We start from the raw sequence: 12220 nt of genomic DNA on the forward strand, positions 1-12220 counted from the left end.
TTGAAAATGACGGGGATGATCGAAGGATTTTTTTGGGTTTGAAATTTTTGATTCCGGGATTTTTTTGGGTTGGAAAATTTGGCAAGTATTTTTTAGGGTGACTTGATTTAAATAGGGGATTTTTTTGGCTTATTTTTGGTATGATGAATATTCAAACACGGCGTTCAATTTTTAGGGACGGACCATTATTTTTTTGGAGGGGGGGGGGGGGATGAAAAATATTGAAAAAAAATTGTTTGCAGGGCCTGGAAAGACAAAATAAATTATAAAATTTGAAACGATCTCTGACTTAAAAACTTTAAAAATACAAGCTTTCGGCTGTTTGAACTACAGCCTTCGACGGGTAAAATGTAGAACGGTAAAATATGCAGTGTGTGAAGTTGCGAAATAAAAATGCTAATAACTAAGAATATTTGTTAAAAAGAATGCGAAATAAAAATGCTAATAACTAAGAATATTTGTTAAAAGAATGTTGTACTGTCCAGGTAGAGGACAGGAATTGTTATCCGCATTGGGAGTTAGCTTCGAATGCCACGCTTCCAACGTTTTTCTTGTTCTAAAGCCGCCTTTGTCAATGACAGATGCATTATCAAAGTCAATCGCGTGATTGTTGGACCAGACGTGATTGGCAATTCTTGAACCTTTTGCCGCGGTTTTTACATTTCTCAGGTGTTCTTTTTTCCTGGTGTTGAAGGCTCTGCCCGTCTCACCAATGTAACACCATGAACACTCAGAACAAGGAATTTTATAGACAACGTTTGTCTGCGATTCCAAAGAAGGTCGAAATTTTGGAGCCGGGAACTGTTGTTGAAGGGTGGTCAGTGGTTTGTTTACTACTGTGATATCGTGCTTTTTGAGGACACGGGTCAGAGGTTCTGTTACGCCTTTAATGTACGGTAGAGAGGCGAATGACTTGTGTGATTCGGGCGCCTCGACCATTTTGAAGAATGTTCCAACAAGTTCCTCCGGGGACAGCACTGTCGAGCACCCTCGACAGTGCTGTCCCCGGAGGAACTTGTTGGAACATTCTTCAAAATGGTCGAGGCGCCCGAATCACACAAGTCATTCGCCTCTCTACCGTACATTAAAGGCGTAACAGAACCTCTGACCCGTGTCCTCAAAAAGCACGATATCACAGTAGTAAACAAACCACTGACCACCCTTCAACAACAGTTCCCGGCTCCAAAATTTCGACCTTCTTTGGAATCGCAGACAAACGTTGTCTATAAAATTCCTTGTTCTGAGTGTTCATGGTGTTACATTGGTGAGACGGGCAGAGCCTTCAACACCAGGAAAAAAGAACACCTGAGAAATGTAAAAACCGCGGCAAAAGGTTCAAGAATTGCCAATCACGTCTGGTCCAACAATCACGCGATTGACTTTGATAATGCATCTGTCATTGACAAAGGCGGCTTTAGAACAAGAAAAACGTTGGAAGCGTGGCATTCGAAGCTAACTCCCAATGCGGATAACAATTCCTGTCCTCTACCTGGACAGTACAACATTCTTTTTAACAAATATTCTTAGTTATTAGCATTTTTATTTCGCATTCTTTTTAACAAATATTCTTAGTTATTAGCATTTTTATTTCGCAACTTCACACACTGCATATTTTACCGTTCTACATTTTACCCGTCGAAGGCTGTAGTTCAAACAGCCGAAAGCTTGTATTTTTAAAGTTTTTAAGTCAGAGATCGTTTCAAATTTTATAATATGTTGTATCCTGGCTGCGGTCCTTCAATATTTTCACAAAATAAATTGTTTGCAAACACGATATGTATAACAAAAAATAGTAAGAATTTCGAAAAAAAATGTTTGCAGAGGTGCATAAACTAAAAAAAAAAGTTTGCAGAGGAAAATTTTTCATCCCCCCCTCCAAGAAAATAATGGTCCGTCCCTTAAAGACCTTTTTGTGTTATATTTTTGCCCTTCCTGGCAATTTACGGGAAATTTGACAAGGGATTTTTTGGGAGGTTATTTTTGGTCCAGGGATTTTTTTGGGTAATGTCGGAAGACTAAGGGACTTTTTGGGGTCCTGAGTTTTGCCTCCATTCGATCATCCCCGTCATTTACAAGCCGGAGTACCCCCCTGGGTATCAAAGTCGCTGTCGATTGCATGACGTCAATCGTCCAACAATTTTTTCAATGTTTGGACGGTTGACGTCAATCGCCCAATAATGATTACGTCAATCGTCCAATAATACTGAGAAACGCCTTTCAAATTGGGTCAGTGCATAAATAGTACTATGGTCAGTGCTATCCAGTCTGCTGGAATAAGCCGGGGATTGTAAACCAATCAGAAATGAAGAAATATTTTGAATGAATAATAATCGAAGTAAATGGATCATGGTTCCCATCCTTTGCCACAAACGTAACTCCGATTATGGGAGCAACCTATATCATTCCACGTGCCATCGGTGTAAAGCTCAGTGCAGTTTTCAGATCCTCCATAATTATTTGGTTCTGGTGGCGCCCAATTAGTGAATGACACGTCAGAGCCATCGCTCCATTCATACACAGCGTTGTTTATCAAGTTGTTAAGTCCAATCCAGACTCGCTCACTAGGGGTCGCAACTTTATCGCGAACAAACTCGTTTTCCTCGGCGCTGTGTATCGATGTAAGGTTGCTATTTTGACTGCGGCAAATTTGTTGGGCTTCAAACCAGTTGACCTTCTCTGCAAACGCCTTGAAACAGGAACCATTAAATAAAAGCCAGTCTGGAGTAGAACAGTTTGCTGTGGAAAGTGTATTCATGCAAAAGTTATAAGTTAATAGAAATATGTCACGTTACTCGATGTATAACAGTATGCAAGCAACACTTGTAGCTACTCGAGTTTTAAATTAATTCTGTTTAGTCCCATTTCCAAAGGGAACAAACGAGATAATTTTACTATAGGTGTCGGAACACCGTTTTTACGTTATAACTGTCCTTTTTGTGTGTTTTAAAGCCTTAATTTTAAACGCTAAGAAAAGTGTATCTTTTCGGATACGCTAGCTGATCCTTCAAACTGCAGAAAATTTTAGGGAACGAAATATTATTACCCGAATTTACAAGCTGCTGTTGCCTTCTCGAAAATCGTGGCTGGCCGTTTTTCGTGCCCAAAACGACATTTTTTCTCTCCCCGAAAACAGCAGGCATTACTTTTCCCACGTCCCGAAAGATTGAGCTGTTGTAATCTCCAGTTTTTCATCACACTTCAATTCGAAAATGATAGGCGATTTTAGGTCTTCCCAACAGATATTCACCGAAAGGGTTTGTTGGGTGCCCCTGCCATTTTGATCTGAAGTTTGTGGGACACTTATGTAAAGCTATTTAACAGTACTCAGGCACCCCTTTAGTTTTACACTAATTTTATTTGGACTAATTTTGAACTGACCATTGTGTAACGTCTGTTAACTTTTAGTATAGAAAATTATCCAGTTGCAATTCTTGTTGGTAGTGATGTGTCGATTTTGACGTTATGCCGCGCTTAATAGCCCTTATGCATGTTTACGTCAGACTGGCTAGTTTCACCACCAAGCCTCGCTTTCGAAGTGCAAACTTGTAAATTTTATCATGAACGAATTCCCAAAGCAGCAAAGTTGAAAAGAATACCAACGTGGAAACTGCATGAAGGTGGCAGAGGTTTGAGAATAATTCGCGTAAACGAGGCTTGGTGGTGAATTTTGAGCATATGACGTTTTCATGCATAAGGCCTATTGGGTCATAAAATTCAAAATTCACCACTGTGGTTTTCAAGCTTTCTCTATAGCGTCACAAAATCAGCAAAAGTGTTTAAGAATTTCAACAAGGCTAAGCATTTTAAAAAACCAAAAAATATCGCATTTGCACTATGTCGTCATTCGACTACAACTACCAGAATTCATTTCAACTTTCTTAAACAGCGCAGAGAACCATTGCACATGAGTCAAACGTGTAACATCAGTATTTTATTGTCCGAACGCGTTTCACCAGACTTAACTAATACGAAGTAAGCAAAAACTTAGCTTACCAGTCTCGCAAAATCTTCCCGTAAAGTGCGGAGGGCATGTACACGTGAATCGTTTGCCCGTGACGTCACAGGTCTCGTGACAGGTTCCTCCGTTAATACAGGGCTGGCTTCCACAACATCCGTTCTGACATTCAGCAGAGGGAACATTTGCCTGACCAGAAATGTCATGAAAAATACGAGCGTAAACTAACATAGCTTATTAAAGGTGGCTCGATCCAGTATTTCGTAAGAGCACCTTGCAACCACCCATACCTAAACAGCTTAATTTCAATTATATATTAGTGCACTGACCAATGCAGCCCTCAAAAAAAATTTAAAAAATAAATCTACGATTTTTAAAAAAATCGATGTTTTCGTGAAATGTCTATCTCCTCGTCCCTTTAAACACCTTGCTTTTGCCATGTCAACCACAGATAAAAAAGTCATCCTACATGAGAAAAAACGTTAAATCGGATTATCAGTTTATGTGCATGTTGCTCGAAGATAAGTTTTCCTAGCCTTACCCTAAAGTCGTAGTTTATAGTCAGATCATAGTATTGTGATCCCTCCATAGATTTCAGCGCACTGGAATTGGTGTGCCTGTTTTCTTCATTCAGTTCGCAGTTGTTCTCATTCACATTCATCAGATAGTTGAACGAGATGCACTGACATTCAGACCGACATTTTCTAAAGCATTCAATTGGCTGTTTGACTGTAAAGTTATCAAACACGTGACCACGAAGGGCGTGGTTGTTGACCATGTTTCTTCCAGGAGCAAAGAAGAATCCGCCTGTTAAACAATTGTCATTGGGACACAGGGCGCCTAGCAGTACTGTATGAAGAACGACTTGAACAGCCATTGTGATGATGAAGCCCTTGAGTAATTCGATATACATGCCTTGACGAAAGTTGGCCTTTCACTAAATAAATGAAAACAACTGTCAAAATACGGTTTAATGATCGGTTCAACGATCGCAGACTTGCAAATACAGAACTAGTGGAATTCCGATTTTTGAACATTCAGATAACTCGAACCAAAAGTCTTCTGTTGGTTTATCTATCAAAACACTGTATCTTCCAGCTAATTTTCACTAAATCTCTAAGTAAACTTTTAAAGGCGCGTTTACACGAAACAAAAATTTGGGTACGGACCCGTCCAAAAATTGGTCCGGATTGACCACTTTTGTAGAGAAACAGTCAAATCAAATGGGGCCATAGGCGCCTATGTCCCACCCTTTAAATCTAGACTTGGCTACTAAGCCCAAAATGTTTCACGCAAAAATCCGCCAATATCTTCAATTATAAATTTAGCAAATTGACATCGGTTTTTTATGCGTCTGTCCTGTTATTGATAGATAGATACTTTATTAGACACAGAACTCATAAAGTTAACACTTATTTACAATCAAGCTGTGCATCTAAAGTAAACTACACAAATTATGATAATACAAATAATAATAATAATAATAATAATAATAATAATCTATGTGTCAGTAGTTGGTGTAACAGGACCTAACAGAACTGGAGTTCTTTGTTGTAGCATTAAGGTTGTTGTAAAATTTGGCAGCTGAGTAGGTAAAGGACCTGTAGTGAGACTTTGAAGATATCTTCACCATATGAAGACTAGATTTGTTTCTGGTATTATAATTGTGAATATCGGATGCGCTATAACATTGTCAAAGTGTTGACAATGTTTGACAACTTTGTTAATGGAAGTCAAAACTACTCCTTGACCACCTCTATGAATCTTTTTTATACTGTAAAATACCATTGAAAAACAATCGAGGGAATGGAAGTTTTTTCCATGGTATTTGTATTTTTCAAATGTTTAAAAGCATTTTCTGTGAAAAAAGGTCTTTTTTTTCGCGAGAGTGAGTCCAGCCCCCAATTTTTTGAAATTTAGCCTAATATACAGACTACAACTTCATGGGGCAAAATTGGATTTTATAAAAGTTGAAAGTGTATTTGTGAGTTAGTTGAAAATGTATTTGGTTGCCATAGCAACATCATTCATCCCAACCAAACTTTGCCCCATTAAGTTGTAGCCCTTTCTATGCTGAGTTGATGAGTGAAACAGTTATAGTTTGTTTGAGTGCGTTTTCAAAGGAAAAAAGTAGGGGGCGGCAGATTAAGTCTTAAATCTGTATAACTCTTTATAAGGTTAATTATTGATTAGAGAATTGTATTGTCAGAAAGGTAACAGCAAAACTAAAAAAGCTTGGTCATGTTTTTCTTTGTCAAGAATCTCAGCCATTTTGTTTGGATGTTTCATTTTCTGGCTTTCGATATGGTTTTCTCGGGCAGGCATGTACTCATTTTTATTTCATTTCTTCTAACTTTTGTATTAAAACTTGATTTTAACTTGGGGTACGAAAAAAGTTGTTATTGTTACGAATAAAGTTATTGTTGTTTTGTTGTTGTTGTTTGCTGTTACTTCACTTAGTCGAACACTAAAAGTTTACCACCGATTTCACTGTATGCAATTTAATTACAGCCGCCGCGTTTTTTTTTTTTTGCCAATACAACTTGCTGCATGATTTGATTTTTATAAAGATTTGGTATTTAAAGCAGGTGCTCATCGTTATATCAACGATCAACAACTTTCAAATATGCGTAGCGATGCGTTGCGATGTAAAATGTATAAATTTAAAATGCCTTTTTAAAATTAATGGTGACATAGCTGCTTAAAAGAAATATCCAGAACTTTACTTTACAAAGAATTAAATTGAAACTATAAAGTTAAGCATTTAAGCATTTTTACGTAAACGTCTACAGCCGTGAATTTGAGTGAAATTACAATTTAGAGCAGAATGATATAAAATAATTATGCACTTTGTAGCGCTAATTTACCATTTCTTTAACTTACGAGATATGATTTTGCTCAAAGACGATGTTTTGAAAGTGAAAAAAAGTGATTTAAGGTGTCAGTAACGTTTGTAAATGATCGAAAATATATAAAATATTGTACTCACGAATACGCCAGAGTTGACCACCAAATCGGCCTCTTGTGTTAAACTCCCATGCTCCTGCGACCTTATAAATTTTTCGCAGGCAAGAAAAATGACCATAATCTAAGCACTGACGTGTAATAACTATAATTGTGTTTATCAGAAGGTGATATTTGCATTTACAATTGCTTGTATACAAAACGCCGCCTGACTGCCCGCTATGAATTTTAATTCAATATTTCCTATCAGTAATTTTTACACCCCATGAATTCCATTTCATAAAAGCGAGGGGAAATTTTTTTACCAACCTTTTGCATAATAGTTTTTCATAAGATCTGTAGTTAAAGCTTTGTACTTGACAACTATTAACAATCAACACAAACTGAAATTATCAAAAGGAAAACATAGGATTTTACTAAGAAATTATCATTATGTTTAAAACTTCTAACATCTTTCAATATTTTCAAGAAGGCATGCAGCCAAGACGAGTATGAAAAGAAGACGAAGTAATAACTAGCTACAAGTGAAATAAAATAGGGATGGATTATTTCACTTGTAATTTTCTAGTGCCACGCAGTATTTGGAACTTTTGTTCTTATTAATTATCGATGTTTTAAGAGGCTGTCTTTCTTAAAAACACCCACTCAAATTCGCGTCAAAAAATTATTTTGCCTGAAACTCTGGCAACTGAAAGACTTTACCGAGGTTAAAACTAAAACAGATTTGGTTTGATTCAAAATGATTTTCTGGCCGCGTTAGGAGCCATTAAATATTTTGCCCTTTTGGGCCCACCGCAACGTCTGAAAAATTAGAAAAATAGGCGTTGCTACTTTTTAAGTAAACTAAAAATGTTTATAAACAAATTGATATAAAAATTGTCGGTGTTCGATACGAATGAAATATTTGACAGCGGCTCAAAAAATGCCTATTTTTCTAACTTTTCAGACGTTGCGGTGGGCCCAAATTAAAAGGACAAATATTTAATGGCTCCTAACGCCAAACTCTTAATAACTAGCTACACGGTTATCTACGGCCTTATGCGCCTACTGGCGCGACGAGACATGATGATGATACAAGGTTATCTGTCACGGTTATTCTGTCTAGCTGTTTATTTAAACAAAGTGCCAGCCTTTTGAAGGAATTGTTTTAACATCATTTATTTCAAAGATCCATGTTTACTAGCAATATCGAGGGCTCAAACATCAACAAGTTTACAGTAAACACTAGATCATTTATGCGATGAAGAGCATGGCGAGTAAAAATGTATAATGCTTGGAACAAATTGAGTTGTAACCCGTAGCAGGCGGCTTCCTTCATCTTAAACAAAACAGAAATGTCTCGCTGTTTGACAAAAATTACATTTGTTTTAGTGGACTTTCCTTTCTAGGAAAACATGTTTCTCACACAAGGGTCAGCTGTTTGGACGTATTTCAGTAAACTTCGCTTCCTCGTTAAGTTTTATCGTTATAGAGCTAAAAAACAGTTTGAAGTTGCAGATGGAAACGCCAGCCCGCCCGCCAGCCCGCCCGCAAGAAAACGGCACAAACAGTTGAATGGTTTTCAGTTCTGATTGGCTGGCTTCGTTATTTTCTTTTTTTTTCTTTTTCATTTTTCTGGAATGTAATTCTGATGGATGGCTCAGAAAAGCGTCCGCATATTGTATTTTACTTCGAACGTGTCCATTATAAAAGTGACGAGGACACGTGGTGCACCACAGTCGATAATTGCGTTCGACGTGCTTATAAGAAAAGAGGCTGAAAAACTTGCAACTTACTGATTCACATTATATAAGGCAAAAAATGTTTATTAGCAAGTTAAGGTTACTGATAACCTTTTCGGGTGCCTTTCGGAATATGTTTCCTACGTGCGTCATTTTCGGTGAGACCATGGCTAACTATATATCTCTGGAAAGGTAATGAAATGTAAAATCATCTATATACATTTAGCATCTGCATAACATTTTAAAAAAATGTGGCTTCGGTTAGCGCGCGCGAGCATTTAAACTCGACACCGTCGATGTTCACTTCACTGAATTACCCGCCTTCGCATTATCTACAACCAGTTTGGCTGTCAATGCAGCTCTCTCTTAACACCAAGCTCAGGATATTTTCCACCAATGTCAAGTCCGTTCTTCTATATGGATGTGAGACCTGGCGTTCAACTAAGGCCCTTCACAATAAACTGCAAGTTTTTGTCAACAAATGTCTCAGATGCATCTTGGGAGTCCGGTGGCCGAACGTAATTAGCAATGAAGAACTGCTAAGAAGGACCAACATGGAATCCATTGCCGACATCAATTAAGGTGGCTCCATAGGGTTTTGAGATATTACGGCGCGCGCACAAGTGATACGCATCAAGAGATCATTTTCGCGTTATTTTTTAAACTAGTTAAATAAAAGCTGCCGAAATATTAAAAACAAGGACTAAAATATGTCGTGCGTTATTAATCGGGCGTGGCCGATTTATAGTTTACCCTTTGGTCGTCCTAGAGCGTAGTCTCCTGGCGCGGCCAAAAAGACGGGGATAGCTTGGGGTTGCTACAAAACCGCTACGGGTGACGCATACCGCAATGGTTTTCATTTTAGTTTTGACAGGAAATCGTTGCAGGCACACTTGGTCGACTTTTGGTTTAATGTGTAATCAGGTTGTGTTTTTTTGCTTCGGCGGAAGGACAGAGAAAAAAGCTTACGGGGCAAAGTACAGTATGGGGCCCAGTTCTCGGCCACTTTTGACGTAAACTTGTATTTCTTACCTCAGAAGAACCGCAGGAACTTGAAATTTCTCCCAGAGCTAGCTACATTATTCAGCTTTTTGGTGTAAAGCTATCGACCGGTCAAAAATTAATTTGCCCGAGCAATAATAAAAATAAAAGCTCCATTTGTGGGCCCAGTTCTCGGCCACCATGGCCCAGTTCTCGGCCACTTTTGACGTAAACTTGTATTTCTTACCTCAGAAGAACCGCAGGAACTTGAAATTTCTCCCAGAGCTAGCTACATTATTCAGCTTTTTGGTGTAAAGCTATCGACCGGTCAAAAATTAATTTGCCCGAGCAATAATAAAAATAAAAGCTCCATTTGTGGGCCCAGTTCTCGGCCACCTTGGCCCAGTTCTCGGCCACTTTTGACGTAAACTTGTATTTCTTACCTCAGAAGAACCGCAGGAACTTGAAATTTCTCCCAGAGCTAGCTACATTATTCAGCTTTTTGGTGTAAAGCTATCGACCGGTCAAAAATTAATTTGCCCGAGCAATAATAAAAATAAAAGCTCCATTTGTGGGCCCAGTTCTCGGCCACCTTGGCCCAGTTCTCGGCCACTAAAAAGCTTGTGAGTAATTATCTGTAAAAAAATGCTCAATTAATTTTCACAGTCATAAAATCACTCTGTAAACCTATTTATACTATATCGATCCCAAATTATTTTTATGATGCTTTGTTTTACTTTAGAAAAGAAGGATTTTAACGCGCCTAGTTGCCTATGTGCAGGTTCTGGCAAAACCGCATTGTGTGACCCGTGCATTTAGATGGTTTATTTTGCAGTGAAAAGGTCTTGAAAGATTTAGGTGTTGTAGAAATAATAGACAAGACAAGAGTCAGCTCAAAACTTAGAGATAAGATTGAACTTTATTTTTAAAACATTTATTTCTTTCATTCTGGCAGCAGCAGATGAAATTATATTAAAAACCAAGCGCTAAGCTGTGATAGCGAGCAGGGTGGCCGAGAACTGGCAAATACGCAAACGTCGCAAGAAAAAATTTCGAAGTAAATTAAGACCAAAAAATACAACGGTTCAACGAAAAGTTAACTAAAGCAGAAAGCTGAATTATTCTACGTTTCACATGCCAAAAATTAGCTCGTATGGTGGGGGCTTTTGGATAAAATACGAATTTAACTACATCCATGAATTTGGAGCCGTAAACAAACAACTTTTTCGGGAATGCAAATTCACCTACCTCCGCGTAAACTCGACGTGTGAGCTTTCTATATCGAATTGAACGATCAAACTCAAGATACTTAAAGCACATGAATCAGTCTATCGTTTGAAGGAAATACCTTTTTCTTTTGATTCAACTGGAGTGTGAAAAAACGCGTTAAACACAAAGTGGCCGAGAACTGGACCCGGCCGAGAACTGGGCCCCATACTGTACTGATATTCACCATTGTGAAATTGCACTTACTTTGACAAGTTAAAGTTATTTTTGTAAATGAAAAAGGTAACGTCATTGATGTCACGCAGTGTTTTTTTTAGCAAACTAGATGGTTTGCTGGTTTCTGACTATGAATGGGGGTGTGATCTTGCGGTATATTTTTTGAGCCTGGCTCCGCCGTAAAACTTTTTTTTTTATTTAGCAAGAACTGTGTCGATTTTCATTTCTGAACAATTGGTCGTCAAGTCGTTTGTCACAAAGAGTAGAATGTTTGTACAGCATGTTTTGGAATTATTTTAGATTTGGTTAGCAAGACGCTTCTGAAGACCTGAGCAAAACATTGGGAATGTACAGTATTAATAGGAACTTGAATGGAATTTTTCACAAGTTGGATAAAGGTATCAACTGAAAAAAATGGAATTCAAAATGAGAACTTGGATTTTGTTGTAATTAAATTTTATCGCGGATTGGATGCATAATATCACGGCTTTGAAAGTCTTCAAATAATTAGAAAGGTTCCTTTCTTCCTTTTGATCTTATTGTTATTTTCATGTATTGATTATTCGAAAGTGGTTTTCGTTGATACGAAAAAAAAAACGGAAACGGGTTTTCACTGAATTGCTTGAAGTATTTTTAGACGTGATAATATTGGCTTAATCAAATTACATTGTGCACGAAATATTTGTTATTCTTTTGTCTTGAAACTTTGAGGAAATTGAAATTTTTGTTTGACAGTAGTGTATGAAAGGCATTTTATAGAACTGAATAAAAAATAAGAAACATTGATAAAGGTTATTTCAAAGATTTATTTTGCCTGATTTTGAAGGGTTTCAGGAGTTTTAAAGAGTGCTGGTAAACGGCTGTATGTTGTTTGTGATTACGGATCTTATTTGGTTTCGAACGCTCTAATTTTTGAAAGGTTAAAACAGGTTAAAACCGGGCGGTTTCATGAGTTTTTTGGGTAGAAAGGTACGGTGGTGGTCAAAAAAAAATGTTTAGAAAGGAATGACTGTAGTAGCACGTAAGTCGGAGGTTTGCGTGAGTCACGGGGTATAGTATGCGTGAGCTGGATTTCCGGCGTCATAACGGCATGTTTTGTTTACTGAAAGATACACTCGACGTTTAGTTAGCTTAGTCGGCTTGGGAAACTATTTTA

At 37.8% G+C, this 12220-nt stretch overlaps 1 protein-coding gene across 1 annotated transcript; it reads right to left on the bottom strand.

The window, feature by feature from the left end:
- Window positions 1-1969: 1969 nt before the first annotated feature.
- LOC144635949 (brevican core protein-like) lies at window positions 1970-4868 on the bottom strand. Its single transcript, XM_078495075.1, has 3 exons — window positions 4497-4868; window positions 3994-4144; window positions 1970-2736 (listed from the first exon to the last, which is right to left on the bottom strand). Exons 1-3 carry the CDS (start codon window positions 4866-4868, stop codon window positions 2345-2347), a joined length of 915 nt encoding a protein of 304 aa, XP_078351201.1. The 3' UTR covers window positions 1970-2344.
- Between the last annotated feature and the right edge of the window lie 7352 nt (window positions 4869-12220).

The sequence above is a fragment of the Oculina patagonica genome, chromosome 13, assembly GCF_052425735.1.
Source record: "Oculina patagonica isolate OP01 chromosome 13, crgOcupat, whole genome shotgun sequence".
NCBI lineage: Eukaryota > Metazoa > Cnidaria > Anthozoa > Scleractinia > Oculinidae > Oculina > Oculina patagonica.

Bases quoted from the DNA above. Each gene is read 5' to 3' on its own strand.
- LOC144635949 (XM_078495075.1), bottom strand. From the start codon at position 4,868: ATGTATATCGAATTACTCAAGGGCTTCATCATCACAATGGCTGTTCAA. The intron at 4,145-4,496 runs GTAAGGCTAGGA...ATTTCTGGTCAG, and splicing joins CTATAAACTACGACTTTAGG to GCAAATGTTCCCTCTGCTGA. The intron at 2,737-3,993 runs GTAAGCTAAGTT...CACTTTCCACAG, and splicing joins GGGAAGATTTTGCGAGACTG to CAAACTGTTCTACTCCAGAC.